Source organism: Carassius gibelio, chromosome A3 (assembly GCF_023724105.1).
Source record: "Carassius gibelio isolate Cgi1373 ecotype wild population from Czech Republic chromosome A3, carGib1.2-hapl.c, whole genome shotgun sequence".
In the NCBI taxonomy this organism is placed as follows: domain Eukaryota; kingdom Metazoa; phylum Chordata; class Actinopteri; order Cypriniformes; family Cyprinidae; genus Carassius; species Carassius gibelio.
This window is the reverse complement of record NC_068373.1, coordinates 16,140,795-16,161,107: the sequence shown is the minus strand read 5'-3', so window position 1 is coordinate 16,161,107 and position 20,313 is coordinate 16,140,795. Positions and strand designations below refer to the sequence as shown.

Genomic DNA, 20,313 nt, shown 5'->3' with positions numbered 1-20,313 from the left:
ATATACTAAATCCATTAAATGTGCAAATGGTAAACTAGGTTTCTGTGCAATATAAAGCTACACAGGCTTGTTTACAATAGCGACCAACACAGGTGATAGGCTATTTTTATTTTCATCAGCTGAAGGTATTGACATAAAACATATTTCTTCAAATGTCCAAAAGCCAATCATTTAACAGGATCGGACCAACGCCTCATAAACTGGCCAATGACTGGAGTGTTTCCTCATAACCTTCTTTAACCCGTTTAACCCCGCTGATTGCGTAGATTTGACCCCTACTCTTTTATCCAATCAGATGCGAGATCTCCGTCACGCCTACCCTTCGGGTTATTCTTAACCCTTTGATGGATGCGAATAGTCTTGTTTGTAACATTAATGACCTTTAAAATTCATATAAAGACAATAAATATTATGATAATATAACCAACTATTAATTAAACCATATTTTATGAATGTTGAGAAAATATCTCACCAATTTTAGAAAGCCTGAAATATCCAGCATTTAATTTTTTAAGGCTGACATAATAACATTTAAGATATTTCAAACGAACCTTCTGATGCAAATATCACTCTGGCCTGTGTTGAAAATTATGCGAATGGGCTTACATGAAAATTGAAGAAACTTTAACAGATTCAAACCCTGGGCACATTGCTTCTATTTTCTTAAAGGGTTAAATCCGGAACGCAGAGCTCATCGAGTCGCGGGCTGCTGCTCCCACTCGGACTAGTTTACCATTCATCTCATCTCAGCACAGCACAGCAGCGATGGCAGCGGTCAGGACGGTGAGTTCAAAGATCATTTGGCTTATCCCCCCTGCCACATCTCCAAATTCTTCTGTCAATAATTAACGGCTCTTTCTAAATTCTCTCGACGTAGATGGAGTTTATTTAACAGAACGGAATTAAGCAGCTTTAACCTGCAGATCATCGTCGTTGCAAATCGACAACTCGCAAGTTTCAATGATCACATGAGCGGGATGCATATTTCTAAGGGTTGTATTTTATATATGGATAAAACATCAGAGGGTCATGTGTTGATTTTGACTCTGAATTGATGTTCATATGCAAATCTGCCTGTTAATAATCAGTAACTCGGATTAACGCTTGCGTCATGAATGAGAGCAGCATTCCACGTATTTCCGTACGAACGCACGCGCATATGGCAGGCCGTTGTAACAATAATTCATAAAAATGTACTAATTTATTTTTTCAATGTTTCCAGGCAACAACAAAAAAACTACCAAAAATATATAATTATATGAGTAATTAATCATTATTAATAATATTATTATAATGACTTGTTGTGTTTAACTTTCACTTGCAGCAAGATAGATACTAGTATTCTTTTCAGTAATAGTATTCAATGTTAATGAGTCACTAGCTTGTTACAGTTTGCAAATATAATCAGTAGAGATCTGTGATATTAACTCACTTCTTTGTAATCCAGTTGTTGCTGATACTTTTTGTTTCACTTGTAACTTGTCATGCAGTGTTGGTACTATAAAATTTTGATTAGTCATTACATATGTTAGTTAAAGGCATTGCAAATTGTGAGATAAAAACATCAGTTTCATAGTAGTGTCCTAATACTAAAAATATGTAAGAACTACTTAAATGATAGTTACTAGTAATTCTGGAATGCTACTTGGAAGTGAATTGTTGCCGTTTTTGTCTTTGAACTCTTTTCAGATTTAAGTTTTCTACCAACGACTTTGGCAGTGACTAGTAGCCAAGAGATAACTAAATGAATAATTATTATAGTGAAGTTGAAACTGATCCTAGTCACTACTTAGTAATAATTAAAATAATACTAGTTGCAAAATTATATGCTAGTTAGTTTTTCAGGAACTACTGGTTAAACATCTTGCCATAAAACACTTTTGCCTCCCAAATTATGCACAGAGTTTTGGCAAGGTCTCCTGACAGAGCTATCCTGTAGCCCTGTTATATTATTTATTTTGTAAACAAATGTCTAATAAAGCACGAAAACAAAACCGTAATAAGAGTACTACTGTGTCTTAGAGTAAAAGAGGCAAACACACACTTCCTTTCATGCTTTACATATTCACTCAGGGTTTTATAGCTATTAAAAGCACTGTTACTGTGAGCGGCAGCTGTCTCCTTGTGCACAAATGCAGGTATATACGGCTTGTACATACTCAACCTTCACATCTCACGAGGTCTAAACAACAGCTGTCGAGAAGAACGTGCTCTGTGTCTGATTGGGTTATGAAAGTAAAAGGTTGAAGTCACCCCCTGTTTCTGTGTTTTAAGGCACTGAATGGACGCTTTCTTCAGCCTCTCTCCCTGTCATGTGGGTCGTTGCGGTTCGTCAGCTCTTCCTTTAAGGTATTGAAACAAACCTGTTGTGCCAGGTTTATGCACCGCTTTTTTTCCATGCCACCACAGGTCAGCCTGGGCCTTCAGGTCTTGTGATTATGTGTGTTTGTTTCAGTTGGTTCAGAGTTTACGGTTACAGTTTTGGGAAAATGCAGGTCTTCCAGACCTGTGAAGTTGCATTTTCTGAAGTGTTAAGTAGGCCACGGTGTCACCTTTTGGGATCTGACGTCTCTTTTCCTTGTGCTTTTGCCTTCTTGCATGCTTTCCTTTTTCCAACACCCCCTTCCCCTCTCACCGCAATTTTAATTTAATTCAATTCAGTTTCAATAAGAGCTTGACTGGCACGATGAATCCAGATTAATTTTTCAAATGCATGTGCAATCAATGATAATGAATAAACTCCTCTCCACGTGCCCGCTTTACTCCCCGCCCTTCTCTGTCTGTCCGTTTTCCCTTCCTCTTTTTCTGTCTTTCTCTCCCCGTTTGTTTGTGTCAGGCTGCAGATCTTACCATAGAGAGGAACCCTGTCCTGAAGCCAAAGCCAGACCCCTCGACCCTCGTGTTCGGCAAGCAGTTTTCAGACCACATGCTGACAGTCAGCTGGTCTGCAGCAGGAGGATGGGAGGCACCTCAGATCAAGCCCTTCCAGAATCTGTCCCTTCACCCTGCTTCCTCAGCCCTGCATTACTCCATAGAGGTGAGCCTCATGGTTCCTAGCATCTTGTTTCCTTGTCTTAATATAGGTTTATTTAATAAGATCTATTTTAAACTGACCTGAACTAAAGGGCTTGCTGATAATGTTTAAGACTAATTTCTAAAATTCATGCCTTTCTTTTATCAAATCGTTTTTTTCTGATATTCTGTTTTATTCTCAGCTATTTGAGGGCATGAAGGCTTTCCGGGGAGTAGATAACCGTATCCGTCTCTTCAGGCCGATGCTGAATATGGAGCGCATGTACCGGAGCACGGAGAGGAGCTGCCTGCCTGTTAGTCTTTATCTTATTCCTCTGGGCATTACTTCAGTTTATTGACTGGTGCTCTGGGATATTATCACATTTCCACTTAGCCAAACTGTGTGACCGATCCTCTCCTATCTCCAACAGCATATTCTCTCTCTCTTTCATCTCTCTTAGTTGTTTGATAAGGACGAACTGATAAAGTGTATCAATAAGCTGATTGAGGTCGACCAAGAATGGGTTCCTTACTCCACAGACGCCAGCCTGTACATCAGACCAACCTTTATAGGAACTGAAGTAAGAGACTCTAGATATTAAAATATCATTTGTTGAATGATTTTGATCTTTGTTGGTGACCCGTCTTGTTTTTGCAGCCTTCTCTAGGTGTGTCTCGAGCGGGTCATTCTTTGCTCTTTGTCATCATTGGGCCTGTTGGACCTTATTTTGCCACTGGAGGCTTTAGTCCAGTGTCGTTGCTGGCAGATCCTCGATATGTCCGGGCCTGGAGGGGCGGCGTTGGAGAATACAAGATGGGAGGGTGAGTTTTCACAAAAGCTTGGTCACATTCTATAGCATACATTTTAACTGTTCTACAATAATAATTATAATGAAAATATTTTTTTTACTGTTGGCAAAAAAAAAGTCCCTTTTGAATCTCAAATTTAAAAAACTTTTTTTTTTTTTTTTTTTTTACATTTTCATTTTGTTTTTGTCTCTTTTTCCTTCTTTTACTTTTGTTATTGTTGCAATAAATTGTGTAATATGTTCTTGCTGTTTAAGTTAGTTCCTCCCAAAATGAAAATGATTTATTTACTTACCCTGTTGTTGTGCTAATACCATATGCCCTTCTTTTGTTTTTGGATCACAAATTTTTTTTTATAAAAAATGGCAGTTGCAAATGTGTCAGATTGGTCACATGTGACACTTGCTACATATTCCAAGTGTTATGGGGTTATACAACAGGGTTTGGTGGAAAAACTAACTGAAATGTTAAAATCCTGACCTTGGCAGTTGGTCTTCTGTGCATTCATCTATTAGCACTGCAGTTCAATCCAACTTGCCCAGAGATCCAAACTTGACCCCAAAAAATTAAAATGGAAACATAAACTGTAATTCTTTAGAACCATTTTGTCCGTTATATAGTTTTCATAAGGGTATGCCGTTAATCGTTCTGTAGTATTGCAAGTGTTTTTTGAGCCTTTCATTGGTATCCTGTTGCAGGATAGTGATGCATTTTCCTGTGCGTTTTAATGGTGAGATCATGAATGTCAGAAGAGCAATTACGCTTCTGCTTTATTTGTTTGTCACACTCTATTGACCTTTGAATGCCCTTTTTTTACCATTATTATGCCACTTTGGAGTCTTATGAGCAGCTTTTCACATTCTGGTTATTCAGAGAAATTCTGTACTTTGCACAGGCTGCAGTAGACTGGTCATGTTGCAACTTGTGATCATGGTAAAGTCTTTGCGATCTACTAAACCCTTTACACTAATGCAGCTCAGGTTTCTGTTTATGTGCCGTATCTCTTCCTACTCTCTTATCAGTCCTTATCTTACTGTCACATTATGCATTTAAAGCCCACTTTAGCAAAGCTTGTGCTGCTGTCCTGAGTGTTCAGATTATCTGATATCTGTTTATCTTATGAATTGAAGTGCTTTCGCTATTCGTTATAAACCTCTTCTTTTAAAATGTTTGGTTTCAGTGTAATAATCCATGTTTTCCATGCCAGTGTTTTATCTCCTGAATGCACCTCTTGTGATTGTGGCTGTATGTTTCTTAGTAACTACGGGCCGACGATTGCTGTTCAGAGCGAGGCGGCCAGGCAGGGATGCCAGCAGGTTCTCTGGCTGTACGGAGAGAATGAGGAGATCACGGAGGTCGGAACCATGAATCTCTTCATCTACTGGACCACAGAGAACGGAGGTGAGAGGGGGAGTAGCTTCTAGAAATGTTGAACTAAAAGCTTCTGCTTCTGTGTGTTTTAGGTGCAAAACTGTGTGGTAGTAGCCAGAATGTGCTTATTTAAAGATACACTCTATAACTGTTGGCACTCTAGCGGATAGTAAACAAAACTGCATGTGCCTTGTGGAAAAAACATTGTAGCCAGAGCTACTTCTCTCCTTTCATGGAAATGACGATCACGCAGGCACTTGGCTTCTCTGCAGAGGTTGTCGTCCAAATAGATCTAAAATAGTCTGAATAAAAACCCTTATTATAGGTATTCTGAAGTGATTCAGGATAAGATAAAAACACAGTTTGAAAGATGTATTCATCATTTACTTGCTCGATATGTTAATGTAGTAAATTTGGAACTAATATAAAAAGAACCCAAATGTAGGGATCCTTTAAGTGCCTTTGTTTACACACATTGATGTTGTGGTTCTCGTTACTGTAGACAGTATTTTTTACAAGGGTTATTTTAGGAATAAAACAGCACCATGCTATTTTTGGTGTGTAAAAATACCTCACAGGGATTCAGTGAGGTCATGAAACAATTGGCAATATGAGAGAATCATGATTTGCAGGCCTAGAAATGTCTTGAACCACATTTTAAGCTATGCAAATTTAAAACTTGAACAATTCTGTAAAATATTTAATTGACTAGAATTTTTTTTTGTGTGTGTGTGTAGCCTCTATCAAGTGATTTTTAAAAATCCTTATTTAATAATCATGAAGGAATAAAAAAGTTATGGAAAATTATTGATGAAAAAGTTAGGTATGGGAGCCCTGACAAGAAAAAAAAGTCACAGTATATATTGCTTGCGGTTCATTTCTCACTCTCAAAATAGCAAGATTAAGTCAAGTGCACTGCACTGTACAGTGTGGCCTGCTGTACAGTTCATCAAGATGGTGATGTTTAGTCATTTGTTATTCCATGAATAATGACTGTCTCCCTCTGTTGGTGATCAGATGCATTTTAATGCATCTTATTGTTCAGTAGATATAGAAAAAAATCACCTCCCCACCCTTAAAATAATCACATTTTGTTGCTTTGCAGCCAGAAATTAAAACAGACACAGTTTTAGTTTAATCCTGCTGTATTTACTCATTGTAACTTATACCATCCAAGTGAACGATATAACATCAAAATGTAAAAAAAAAAAAAAAAAAAAGAAAGAAAATACAGAATCACTGAGTTAGAAAAAGGATCACCCCACTCCTAAGAATGACTCAATCAGGTGTAGATAAACACCTTCTAAATGGCACACAAAGCTTTGTTTATTTTGATCAGCTCAACATGAAAATAGTTTTCCTGGAGCTTTTCAGTCCTTGTTACTGCAACTGAAGCAAACAATCAACTATGGGTGGCAAGACACTGTCAAAAGATCTCCAGGATAAGGTTGTGGACAGGCGCAAGTCAGGAGACGAATACAATAAAGTTTCAAAGGCTTTATCAATGCCTAGAAGCAAAGTGAAGTCTAGAGTAGAAGTATAGATACTAGGGTTTAAAAAGACTTTTGTAGAAGTTGAAGTATCAACTCAAGCTTTTTACTCAAGTAAAAGTGCAAAAGTACTGGTTTAAAAAACTACTTAAAGTATAAAAGTAAAAGTAATGTAAGGGAAAAAAATGCCATTAAGAACAAAAGCTTAGACCACCACAGGGGCCTATTGTACACTACCCCATCTCCTCAAAAAAACATTTTTCTAAAGGCCATAGGCCATAATGACTATAATGTTGTATTAAAATGTTCATGTTGAAAAATTTGGGATGCACTAGGCTTCCTGTTTCAGCCGCATATATGAAAATACAAAAATGGTGTGCACATCCCAAACATCCAATTAGGACGCAGGTGCAAGACAACTGAATGATATAGACAAATAAAGAAGTGAAGTCTGAACACTGAAAACTACTGCTCCAGAGGAATTTAATCAAGCAACATTTCGACCATCAGGTCTTCATCAGCCTCATATATGCCCATTTAAAATGAACGCACTTTAGTACAATGCAAATACATTAAAGGACTAGAGATATGATGACTAGTTGCCAATAAGTATTGTTATGGTGCAAAAAGTCAAACTCCAGAGGCTTGTCATCAATAACCTTTAATGGAATGTAAATGTACATCCAAGCTTAGCTGCAGGAATCTGTGAGGGCAATGGACAAGAACATTGGTGCAGGCTTAGTGACAATTACACTTGTATGGTTGTCTATTTACAGTAAACATTATAGTGCTGTCAAAATGAATGATAAATCCAAGTGATTAATCAAAAACTAAAACTGAAAAAGAAATCATAATTCTGATACTTTCTTGATTGATAGCTTCTTGTATTTGGTGCATACGTCTGCTATGTCCAGTGTTCGGAGGGTAACGAGTTACAAAGTTGGTATAGCCTACTTATCACAACATTGTCAATCGCATCGTCAATCGAAAACGCTAATTTATTCAAACGTCTCGCTACCAAACTACCTACAGTAGCTTAATTTGTGGAGGACGAAGGAAAAGCACTCATTTGGTAAATGAGCCAGTGAGAAATAATAACTTTTAAGTAGGGTCCAGTGCCTTTTCGATACTTTTAAAATGGTACCGGCTCCTAAACGGGGCCTGAACCGATACTTTAAAAAAAAAAAAAAAAAAAAACTATGGATAACTTTAAAGAACATTACAAATATTTAAAATAAATCCATAGCTTTTCAGCTTGGATGCTCTCATTTCCCAAGTTGTGCTTCCCTTAATCTGAGGCTAATAAATGTATTCCACAATCTGGGTCATTATTTAATACAAAACCACACGTAATATTTCTACTGTATCTCTGTCAATCACTCTGATATTTAGTTTAGATGAGGGCTGTCTGTCACTGTCTTTTATCAGTTCTGTGAATTACTGTATGGTCATTCTTTATAAAGTAGCAACAAGGTCGTTTTTAAAATACAGTACTGTGCAAAAGTCTTATGGAAAAAATTAGTATTTTCACCCCAAAAAGGGTTTTAAGCCACTTATTTATATCTTTTGCTGTAGTGTGTCAGTAGGAAATATCAGTTTGCCATTAATTTTAGTAATAATCTAGTGCGATTTTGAATGTTTGGAAATGTAAACTGATATTTTATACTGACACACAGCAAAATATATAAATAACTGGCCGAACACCATTCTTTTAAGTGAAAATACTAACGTGTCTAAGACTTTTGCACAGCATTTTACATGTTCATTAAGTATATTTAAATAAGTGTAATTAAAGTATGTGTTCGTTCATATGTGTTAAGGGCTAGATTTTCGCTGGAGGAAACGGCTGTGGTGTGATGAGCGAAAACTTTACAGTTGATGAGAAACCGACTGTTACCTCGTGACCTTTTGTAAACTTTATTTATGACAAAGAACTGCACAGATGCGGATATTCTAACACTCTATCGATAAACACATACCTTGTGTCCTCTGTTTGTTTAAGTGCGCATGCGCTGCTCCGTTCGCTCTGCGCCTCTGCGGATTGCAGAGCGCGCTGAAAGACGGGAGGACACCGGTCTGACGCTGCTTTCATTTGAAATTTAAGCGGACTGACTCTGAGGCAATCGGTTACCAGTTCCATACCCAACCCTACTTTTAAGAAAATATATTTTTTGATAAACGAACCCAAAACTGTCTATGTCCTGGCTGGACTGTGATGTGATTTGTGTCACGTGCAGGTGCGATGGATCGCGTACAAACCAATAGGGTGTCGGAATGGTATTTGTTTATACTTCTCATCCAACCACAATCAAATTCACTCCATCCGGATTGGCGCAATTTATCTGGATAGGTTTTTTTTTTTTTTTTTTTTGAATGATGACAAGCCAGAATGGATTAGCAGTAACGAAGCTATTTTTAAAATGTAAGTAGAAAGTACAGATACTTGCCTGAAAATGTAAGGAGTAGAAGTAAAAAGTCGGCTGAAAAATAATTACTCAAGTAAAGTATAGATACCCCAAATTTCTACTTAAGTACAGTAACAAAGTATTTGTACTTCGTTATTTGACAGCTCTGGGCATGACTGATAGCAAAAGCAAGGCTAGAACTAAAAGCAGGCATGACTAGTAGCAGAAGCAAAGCTAGCAACTAAAAGCAAGATTTTATGGTGTCCTGAGTATTTAAACTGGCCTGTTGGCCACACCTCAAATGTTGTCTTGACCAATCAGATATTGTCTTGCCTCGGGGGCATGTGGTCCGAATTTTCCCGCTCTTGCAGGGTCTAATTTTGGACATGATTCCTATAACCAGAATATGATACATGTGACAAATAAATGATTGTCAGGACTATTTCAAGCAAGCAGATTCAATTACATAGATACTATACATGACTATGTATCCTTAGGCTATCCCATAGTTATTAAAAGATATACACAATAAGTGATTATAACATGATAGTCAAATGTGTGGGTTACATATAAATGAATATGGAGTTAAGCGATGGACTGTTTCATTTATAAGTCTTTTTGAGTTCATTCTGGTCCATATATATGTAGAAAAGACAGTTTCTTTGCCATTCTTTTGACAAATATTTCTGTGGAAACCAGAGGTTGAACCTCCCCCTTAGGAATTTCAGTCTGGTTCTGCTAGGTGGGGGAAGTCAATGGAAGTGTTTAACTCTCATGAGTTTACATGTGAGGTCCAGCGTTGCATTTTCATCACGAACAACAAATTTGACACCAAATTTCTCTTCTTCCAATTGAAATGGTAAATAATTGTTCCAGTGGTGTTAATGTTGAAAGTTGGTTGGTCATCTTGCTTGGGACTTGCGTGGCACTAGAACTGATTTATCACTTCCTGAGGAATTCAGCCTGTGTTTCAAACACAGCCCTGATCGACTCTTTAATTTGTCTGGTTCGAGTCATTTCTGCTACATAACCATGTTAATCGGTTGAGAACAGGTTCTCATTTGCAACTGCGATCTGGCCAAGATAAGACGCAGGGTACAAGGCAACATGAAGTTACACATAACATACTGACATTCAAATACACCGTCATAAATATAGAAGACATTCAGATTCCGTTAAAAGTACTGGACAATGTATAAAAATAAACATTGAAAAACTTAATAGTTTAAAAATGTAAAATGGCAGTGCAAGTATATATTGTATGCTATGGGTAAATTATAGTCCAACATGGGTAAACTGATAATGTGCAAATAAATGCAATGACAGCCATTTAGTTGAATATGTGCAAAAAATACATAAGGCTTTGTTCACAAAGAGCATCAACATGTACAGTGGTCCGTCAGTAAATTTGAGAGTAAAACTTTAGAAGTAACGATCGAAACAGTAGATTCTAATTTGAGAGACTTTTGTAAAGTGTTCCAATCATTTGCAGCAGAAAATTTAAAAGAAGAGCAGCCAAAAGAGGTGCGGGCTTTTGCAGGGTCTAGAGAGATATATTTACTCTAACGCAGGTTAAATACAGGCACTGATATGGTTATTAGAGTACGTTGGTAAGATGGTGTTTGGCCTAATATGGACTTGTAAATTAATTGATACCAGTTATTTAGGTGCCGGTTGTGTAATGAAGGCCATCCTACTTGTGACTAAAGAGTGCAGTGGTGGGTTTTGTATGGGGCTTTAGTAATAAAGCGAACAGCACTGTGGTAAACAACGTCCAATTTCTTGAGTAAAGAATTAGAAGCAGTTCTGTAGACAACATCACTAAAGTTAAGCATTGGGATGATGGTCATTTTCACAAGGGCCTGTTTTACAGGAAGTGTAAATGAAGCTCTATTTCAAAATAGAAACCCAATCCTGGACTTGATCTTTGACTGGAGATGGTTTATGTGGGTTTGAAAGGAAAGCGAGGGGGCTAGCCAGACCACTAGGTATTTGTATTTCTCCACATATTCCAACTTAGACCCATTCAGGGTGGTGATGTTAATTGGGCATGAAGATACAGAATGTGTCCGTTTTAAAATCATGCATTTTGTTTTACTAGAGTTTAAAGACAATTGAAGATCACAGAAGGCTAATTGAATGTCTTCAAAACTCTTTTGGAGTTTTTCTAAAACATTTTCCAGTGTTGAGCCTGAAGTGTACAGAACGCTGTCATCTGCGTAGAGATTAATAAGAGAGTTGCCCGTAGCACGAGCGACATCATTAATATAAACCGAGAATACCATCGGGCCAAGAATCGAGCCTTGGGGCACCCCCATAGATACAGCCAAAGGCTCAGACAGCAGACCTTCAGACTTAACACACTGAAATATGTCAGTGAAATAATTAGAAAACCAAGAAAGGCACGTGTTTGAGAAACCAAGGACCTTAAGTTTTCCAATAATAATACTGTGATTGACAGAATCAAAAGCTTTGGCCAAGTCAATAAAAACAGCAGCAATGTTGTTTTTGGTCAAGAGCTGTTATAACATTGTTTAGGACCTTTAGTGCTGCTGAGGTGCACCCATGACCAGCTCTGAAGCCAGATTGCATATCAGAGAGGAAATGATGTGACTCAAGATGAACTATTATCTGTTTGTTGACTTGACTTTCAAACTTTTGAAAGGCAGGGTAGGACGGAGAAAGGGCGCTAACAGTTTGGGTCTGTAGGGTCCCCCCCTTTGAATATGGGAACAACAGCAGCAGCTTTCCAGTCTTTATGTGTCTGATGAAACACGTGAGAGATTGAAAAGGCTGGTAATGGGTGCAGCAATTATTGCAGCTGATATTTTCAAAAAGAGGGGTCCAAATGATCAAGTCTAGCTGATTTGTCTCCTATCTTTAAAGCCGTGGGCAGGTGGGTGGAGGTGTTCTTGTTCTCCATCAATTTGACCTATGTCCCAAAACTTTTTAGAATTGGTACTGCAAGAAGCAAATTTATGTTTATAGAAGCTAACCTTAGCTAACCCATAGAATGTTTTTGTGCCTGCTGAGGGCGGTCGATTCCGGAATAAACCAAGGACTATATCTGTTTTTAGTTCTGAACTTTTTAAAATGAGCATGCTTTTTCAGGATATAAATAAGAGCAATCCTTAAAAAATAACCAGGCACCTTCCACATATGGTATCAGGTCAATGTCCTTCCAGGATACCTGGGCAAGATCTATTAAAAAGTCTTGTTCACTGAAGTGCTTGAGAGAGCATTTGATGGTGATAATAGGAGGTCTTTTAACTGCAGACCCATTACGAACATTTTTCAACTCAGTGATTGAGGTTTTTTTTTTTTTTTTGACGTTATATCTTTCACTTGGATGTTATAAATTGCAGCGAGTAAATGCAGCTGGATAAAACAAAAACTCTGTCCATCTTCATTTCAGGCTGCAAAGCAAAAAAATGTGATTATTTTAAATGGGGGTGATTTATTTTCTATACCCACTGTATTTACTGACATTTGCATGTCTTTGTAGAGAAAGAGTTGGTCACCCCTCCACTTGATGGCGTCATTCTTCCAGGAGTCACCAGACAGTCACTTCTAGACCTTGCCAGAGAATGGGTGAGAAACAATAATGGAAAAGGGGAAGTTTCTCAACTCTCAACTTCATGTGTTCTCTAAAACATTAATATCTATCTAAGGTTTGCTAGACTGCAAAACCATATTTGTATGTTAATATTCAAATAAAAGACATGACAGTGACACACCATGTGATGCTATGGTAAATGAAAACGGTAATTGTGCAATAACGTGTTACACATCAAGTACCAAGATGTCTGTTGCCATGCCTGTCTCACAGTTCTGCCATAGTACTGTAAGGGTTGTGTGTCTTCTTCAGGGTGACTTCAAAGTGACAGAGCGCAGAGTTTTAATGAAGGAGCTGATAGACGCTTTAGATGACGGACGGATTCTGGAGGTGTTCGGTTCAGGCACGGCATGCGTGGTGTGTCCAGTTGGCAGTCTGCTCTACAGAGGACAGGTAACCAGGAAATGCACACTTTGCTTCTCTAATGCAAATGTCATCTGACAGCATCTTGCAATAAGCGTTTGTACATTTATTTAAAAAAAACACTGCTCTTTTTATTTGTTTAAATCATCTAGACTTACCAAATTCCCACAATGAAGAACGGTCCGGACCTTGCTAAGAGATTCCATAAGGAGCTCACTGACATCCAGGTAGAGAAGGGTTTTGAAAGGCCCTTGAATTCATATTAAATTATTATTTTTTCTTTATTTTCCTTTCGTTCCAACATCACACTGTCTTATCGCTCTGTCCTGTTTCTCTGTGTACAGTATGGACGCACTCAGAGGGACTGGGCGCCTGTGATCGTCTAACCGATCTGAAGTTGGTTTCATGTTTAAGCTCATCTCAAGTGTTTGTGTGTAGACTAAATAGACAGGGGTGTTATTCTACAGTATCAACCTTTCTGAACAGAAAACCACCTATTACATGTATGCAGTCTTTCTAAATGACCTTACATGCTTGCTTGCATATTCATAAGGTACAATTTTAGCACTAGAGATCGTCCTTAAACCTGAGCACAAGCGTCATAAGCAAATATGCTCTTGCAATAGTTACTGATTCAATCTTTAAACTTTTTTTATCTTGTTTTACCAACAAGTCTTGCCGTTTCCCTTTTGTCTCCTAAAATGTTATTTTCCTACAACTTTCATGTGTATTAACATTTCAAATTTCATATAGCGGGAATGGTGCTATGAAATCAGACAGTTGAGAAGGATCAGACTTCTGCACGTAATCATTTTAATGTAAATGTTCATTGATGTTCATGAGCTGCTTGTTTGTGTAACGCACGAGAACAGATGTCATAATTTTCTTTCTTACTAGCAAGAGAACAGACATTCATTCATTTTGCATCAGTTTTAAACGGTTGTTTTTTTTAAAGACACTAAATTGATTTGAAATGATTGTCTATGTAGAGAAGTACAAGGACAGTGTGTTATCACCAGATATAGATGATTTAAAACCATGAGCTGAACTTATGCACGCACAAAGGGGCTTCAGGACGGCCTGGACATAGTACCTCTAGAGACCACTAGAAAAGTCTTGATGTGATCGTTACTCTGCTCTGTGTGTGTTATCTATATGATATATTTGGAACAACAATGTGACCTATATGTACATGTGTTTGTGAAATATGTAATGTTCACTGAACATGTAGAATGTATCGGTTTTAACTTATTCCTGGTGTTGTTTTAATGGCTAGAATAGCTATCGGCTCATTGTGAACCCTCCTTGTTTCGTTTTGTTCCCTTCATGCACTCCACATCTCTTCTGTCTAAGTGCCTGATGGAGTTGGCTGTATCTTTCACATTTGTCATTTATTGTGGTGAGGGGGCTACTGCTGCACACATGATTGCTTTGTTTTATCCAAAGGGTTTTCAAAGTAGATGTCTTTACTTTTTCTGTTACTGTATTTTTTCAAATAAATTCAGTTTGCATCCAATATGTAATATGCTATTTGCTTCAATCACCTATAAAGTGAAGCTATTTGCTTCAATCACCTATAAAGGTCTACTTTGCTTTTATGTGTGGTTAAAAAGCATACATTTTGATCATCATGATAGTGTTTTGATTAAAATATAAAATTGTAATGTATTTTAATAGATTTATAATAATCTCTAAATATAAATTATAACTTAAAACTATTTTGCTACAGTAGTGAGATTCACCAGTGAGCATGACTGACCCAAAATAAAAACATATTGAGAACTAATATGCTTAAGGGTCTTAAAAATAACCTTTTCTTTCATCGTACAGAATATATTTTCTTTTGTGTTTGGATTTAGCTTCATGAGATTCCTATAAGTGTATCATAAACATCACAATGATAGTTTTGATTACCATTTATTGAAGACTTCGTTCTCTATAAGCCATAACCCAATATGAATAGATCTTTCATCATCAAAAGACAAGAAATACAGCTAAGAATTGTAAATAATACAAATTTCTATCCATTAAGTATATTAATATATAAAGTACATTCGAAAATAGAAAAAGATGTCACGATTAGAGAAAATAAGAGGTGAAGGGATCTTCATACTATATAACTTTATGACAATAGACCCAAATCAGCAGTTCTATAGAGTCAGTTAAGAATGAATGATCTGTTTAGTTGAAGGCAGCATTCAATTTCTGGGCTGTAGAGGTTTTGTAGCATCCTCACACACTCTAGCTGTCTTTAGGACAGTCCTCATCAAACAAAGCCAGGGTGGTGTGGCCTGGAGGGTTGTAGATGATGCCTTCCACCTCTCCGCCACCATTGGCGCTCTTCTGGAAGTGGATCTCCAGGTTGTCCTGCAGGTTGTCTTTGTCCATGATGTCAGGGATGCCCGTCAGCAGCACTGTGCGCAGACACACTGAGTCACAGATCTGAAAGGGAGCAACAGTCAGTTCACATCATAAACAACCCAGCATTAATGGTTGACAGTATTGTGACATACTCTATTCTTCTTACACTCATTTGTGAAATCTCGCCATTGAGGAATGGAGTGACCTTCACCCTGTACTTCCTCTTACCAAAGTCTACCTCATGATCTTGTTTGTCAGAGAGACCTTTGGCAACTGAAAACAAATGAAAACAGAATTTTGAAACATTTCAACCATATTGCACTGAGATGTGCCAGACTGAATGAATTTAGTTGACTTACTATTATCATCTACAAAAGTAATGACCACAGTGCCAGAGTCGTGCAGCATGTCCTTGTCCTCAACCTCGCCGCCTCCATTCCTTGTCCGAGAGAAATGGATGTCCAGTTTGTCTAGTACTCTCTCCTCAGGTTCTTCCTTTGGCAGGTTGGAGACTAGGATTCTGCGTGGGCACACCTGTGTTTCCATCTAACAGATGGAGAGAGAAACAGAGGGTTGTTTTATATCCTGTTAGTCCAGAGCAATTCATACACAATCCATCAATGTAAACAGATGTCAGCTTGTCTCTATTACCTCAACATAGTCAGGTACCAGAAACTGAATGGGTTTAGCCTGGATGGTGATGGTACAGTCCCCGAGTTCCACCGAATGATCCTTTAGGTTCAAGATTTTCTGAGCCACTAAGATGTAGTATCAGAAGAGATTTGAAGAGAAGTTAATAAAGCAATAAGCTACAAGAAGCCCTGGTAGGCCTATGTGTTACAGTCATTTAAATGATACTGAAAAGTGTCTCTGTGTAAAAATCTATGGAAGTGATTCATAAGCCAAGAGACCCTCTTGGGGGCCTCAGCAAACATCCGACTCCAGTGGGGACACAAGATGACCTAAATCTACTTAAAACATAATATTAAAAACAATAAAAAAAGAGATAATTTTCTTATTTTATTACAACCTCTAAACAACAACTTTTTCTTTTTGGAGGAACCAAGGTTTCTACAGAAAGAAGGTTTCTACTTGGGATATATGAGGCAGCCTAATTTTAAAACTGTGATTTCTACAGTTGATAATTTTTTTTGTTGGATAAAATCTTTAAAAGTGATGGGCATTTTTTAAATATATAAACATTTTTCTGTCTATGCCAAGCTCTAAAATGTTTAATCAGGTAGAAATCCTGAGCAAAAAGCAAAAAAATATTTTTATAAATTTAGAATAGTTTTTTTTTTCTTTTTTTCTATACTTCTATACTTTACAAACAACTGGAAGAGTCATGTAAATGCACTGGTTAAAATGAATGGGATCGCTGAAGACCAGTGGCCTGTAGCACAAAGTGGTTTCAGTTTAAAACCAGGTAAGTTTGCATTTAGTTTGAACAGAGTTTTCGGGCTCAAGAAGGTGGACTGGTTTTAAGTGGGTTTCGTCACCACGGTAACATGTTGTACTTGGTGAAATCATCCACTCCGAATTAATCACAAACTCTGGATCAAACTCTGAGTTGACTGAGAACATTTATATCGAGCTTTATGAGCCTGCTGAACCAGGGGCCTGTTCTTCATACATTGCTTAATACATCCAAGACGAAATGACACATCTAAGATGATATCATCACGCTAATCAGGATCTGGCTAATTCAGTTCTTCGAACACATCTGTTGTTGATGATTAGTATGGCTGGATTAAGTTATCTGAGATAACTGCGCATTCATGGGTTGGTTTAAAAGGGGCTATATGTCAATACTCGAAACCACGATCAGCAATGCAGTGATTGGCTGGCGGCAGGACAGCCACGTAATGACATCATATAATTAAAAAAGACACCTGACGAAATACTTGACAAAATTCTTTTACAAGGACTTTTATAAGGAAACACCATATAAATAAATGTTATAATAGATAAATGAAATGTGCACTGTTTTTATTTTATTACATTTTTTACATGATTCCCAATTACTTATATTCACGATTTCTAATATTTGTACAGACTTTACATTTTTATTTCAATGTAGCAATTAGCAATTATTTTAATTTTATCTTTGAAACAGGTTTTGGTACGTGACAGCATTAATTAAAGTTTCAAGGGTCAAGATCATTTTGTTTTTTATTATTATTATTATTATTATTGTTAATGGATAAGTAGGATGCTCTTGCAACAAAGTAGCAGTGGCTGGGACAGATTTTAAGTATCAATTCTGCTTAAAAAGATGCATTATAATACTGTTTACATGAAATAAGCCTGCTCCCGAGCTGTTGCTATGACAGCAACTCCAGGATGAGCTTCGAAGAACCAACCAATCCAAGATCAAGCCAAATCAACAACAATCAAATCCAGCTAACTGAGTTAGTGACATACAAAAATGGGCCCCTGATCTAAACTAGGTTAGATTTGTTTGGTTTTGTAAACTCTAAATTTACTTTGAAACTCTGAGTTTGTTCATATTGCTTCGTGCTACTGGCCACAGGTCCTAAAACTTAAATAAAAATATTACATTTTTACATTTTAATTTAATTATTTCAGTTACTTTTAGTTACTAATTTAAAGAACGGTGATATATTAAAATAAGTTAAGATGGGGACCTTAACTTATAGGGTTATGAAGTATCAATATCTTGTGGACACTGCAGTGCCTTGAGGTCAATGTTATTTCTGGTGCCAAAGACTTTGTTACACTTATATCCTGTTTTGTTCATGTTTTCATTGTGTTTTGGTCCTGTCTTCTGTGTTTTACCATTTGACCTCTGTTAAATTACTCATTTCATTCACCTGTTGTTTAGTTGAACATCTCCTTTGTTTCAGTGTATTTAAACCTTTCAGTTTTCTGAGTTCTCTGAACCTTTAAGCACCTTTGATGTTGTTTCAGTTTGGATCATTACATACCATCCTCTTCCTCAAAGGTGATCAGTGCTGTCCCACCCTCCATTGGATAAACTATGCAGGGCTTCACATCAAAACACACAGCATGCGCTCCCTCTTTTGTATTTCCTCGAAACACAACCCTCCTCTCAGGCACCGCTGTAGAGATCTGTGGAGTCAGTGTGGAGCCTGTGTTAATCCCACAGTTGCTAATGTGTCTCAATTAAGCATCGAAATTAAGCAAGTTCAAATTTATTGAATATACTGTAAGGGAAAATATTTAAAAAGTTTAGATAAATATTAAAAAGTATTTCAACATGTATTGCACTGATATATTGTAGAGCCAGTAACTGAAGCTAAGATAGGCATGAATATATTTGACTCTGTAAACCTCAGTTTGCTTTTTCAGACTTGTGTTTCTTTGGTCCAGGTTATGCAATTCCTCCTTCACTTTCAGGATCTCCGTCTGCAGGTCTGCGTTCTGGTCCTGTACAGCTCTGCACTTCGCCTGCACACAGGGAACGATTACAACAGATTTGTTTGTTTTTTAAAGTCTATAGATTAGGATATAAAATGATTGTCTGTATTTTTACTTATACATACTTTCTCTTTCTGAATTATCATATTACGTTTCTTTTTTTCATCCTCAATTGACGATTTCCTCTCCTCAGAACGTTTTTTAAATTTCTTGGCAAAGTCGTTGTTATTATCTATGCCATCTCTCAATATTTTTTGTTCTGCCAGCAATGCTTCATGCTGTGTCTGGACAGATGAGAGGACATAAGGATTAATGGTTTGCATCCTGGTTGACAAGTATCCTGGTTTACGAGCCACTCACACACCTTGTATTTGTTGATTTCCCTCAGTACATGGTCCAGACTTCTCAAAGACTCACCATCCACAAGGCTATAATCCTGAGTGGACAGACAAAATGACAAACAGGGTCATTGTACTGAATAGAGAATCGAATGAAAAAAAAAAGTCTTAGCCAGAACACTTCCTTTACCTCAGTAGACATTATACCTACGCAAGAACCTGTGAACAGACAACACTGTTTTAAACAGAAATAAGACATAACATGTCTTTGCAACCAATATAAAAACCTTTAAGAGCTGGTTTTCATCAAATCTTGGACATTTCATTCGTGTAAATTGAGCTAGTTAATTCACTTAAGCCTGTCAAACATGACCGCTTGAGTTATTAACGTCGCAAAAAGTTGCTTTATAGAAAAAATATTCAACCATGTATTAAAGCCAGCAGACACGTTTTTGTTGTGTTAACTATTTGTTTTGTTCGTTTTGTAAAATGTTGAGGAATATGTTGACTTTAAACACTTTCACTTGTCATATAGCCTACGTTGCGCCTGTCCCAACAACTTTTTTTTTTAACAACAAACCACTTTAACAACAAACCATAAAGCGACTTCCGTGACTATAACTTTTAGTAGCAACCACTTTATACTTTTTTGTTTTGTCATGTTCATTTATTTCCAAATATTACTAAATCAACAGATGAGACAAATACATACCGTGACGAAGCAACACGTAGTAATAAGTTTCGCTTTCGTTTCAAGTATGATGTGATCTATTTACTAGGCCTATATGTTCACAGTGGTGGCGTCGATAGTAGCCTCTGGCAAGGTTTCTTTAACACACGTTGGGTGTCCATGTTTTATGGGGACATTAGGCTACACTGTAGGCTAAATTGTATTTTCTATACCTTACCCTACCCCTAAACCTATACCGCACACAAAACTTTCTGCAATTTTTGATTCCCAAAAAAGAATATTCTGTATGATTTATAAGCTTATTTCCTAACTGGGACCAATAATTAGCCTATGTACAATTATGTATTCAGTTATTTACATTTCAAACATCGCCATTTTGCTCTGGCTACATGCAGTCCTTCCCTGCAGCGGGTCAATGGCAGGTGCAGGTCATCGGGACTCTGGGCATCTTTGGTAT

The 20,313-nt window shown here is 37.3% G+C and overlaps 2 protein-coding genes across 2 annotated transcripts; one reads left to right on the top strand and one right to left on the bottom strand.

Annotated features, from left to right (window-relative positions):
• Positions 1–316: 316 nt before the first annotated feature.
• Positions 317–14,580, top strand: LOC127949023 (branched-chain-amino-acid aminotransferase, cytosolic-like). Its single transcript, XM_052545941.1, has 11 exons — positions 317–783; positions 2,275–2,349; positions 2,837–3,037; positions 3,216–3,326; positions 3,474–3,593; positions 3,671–3,834; positions 5,078–5,220; positions 12,591–12,676; positions 12,954–13,094; positions 13,217–13,291; positions 13,409–14,580. The coding sequence occupies exons 1-11, from the start codon at positions 766–768 to the stop codon at positions 13,448–13,450; spliced, it is 1,176 nt and encodes a 391-aa protein (XP_052401901.1). The 5' UTR covers positions 317–765; the 3' UTR covers positions 13,451–14,580.
• A 385-nt stretch (positions 14,581–14,965) lies between these two features.
• LOC127949033 (interferon-induced 35 kDa protein homolog) lies at positions 14,966–19,968 on the bottom strand. The gene is made up of 10 exons (XM_052545951.1): positions 19,878–19,968; positions 19,356–19,384; positions 19,192–19,263; positions 18,953–19,111; positions 18,741–18,857; positions 18,374–18,518; positions 16,077–16,183; positions 15,785–15,971; positions 15,592–15,698; positions 14,966–15,506 (listed from the first exon to the last, which is right to left on the bottom strand). The coding sequence occupies exons 2-10, from the start codon at positions 19,365–19,367 to the stop codon at positions 15,306–15,308; spliced, it is 1,107 nt and encodes a 368-aa protein (XP_052401911.1). The 5' UTR covers positions 19,368–19,384; positions 19,878–19,968; the 3' UTR covers positions 14,966–15,305.
• Positions 19,969–20,313: the final 345 nt, after the last annotated feature.

Bases quoted from the DNA above. Each gene is read 5' to 3' on its own strand.
- LOC127949033 (XM_052545951.1), bottom strand. The intron at 19,112-19,191 runs GTGTGTGAGTGG...TCATCTGTCCAG, and splicing joins GGGAAATCAACAAATACAAG to ACACAGCATGAAGCATTGCT. The intron at 15,699-15,784 runs GTAAGTCAACTA...ATTTGTTTTCAG, and splicing joins TACTTTTGTAGATGATAATA to TTGCCAAAGGTCTCTCTGAC.
- LOC127949023 (XM_052545941.1), top strand. The intron at 5,221-12,590 runs GTGAGAGGGGGA...ATGTCTTTGTAG, and splicing joins CTGGACCACAGAGAACGGAG to AGAAAGAGTTGGTCACCCCT. The intron at 13,095-13,216 runs GTAACCAGGAAA...TAAATCATCTAG, and splicing joins GTCTGCTCTACAGAGGACAG to ACTTACCAAATTCCCACAAT.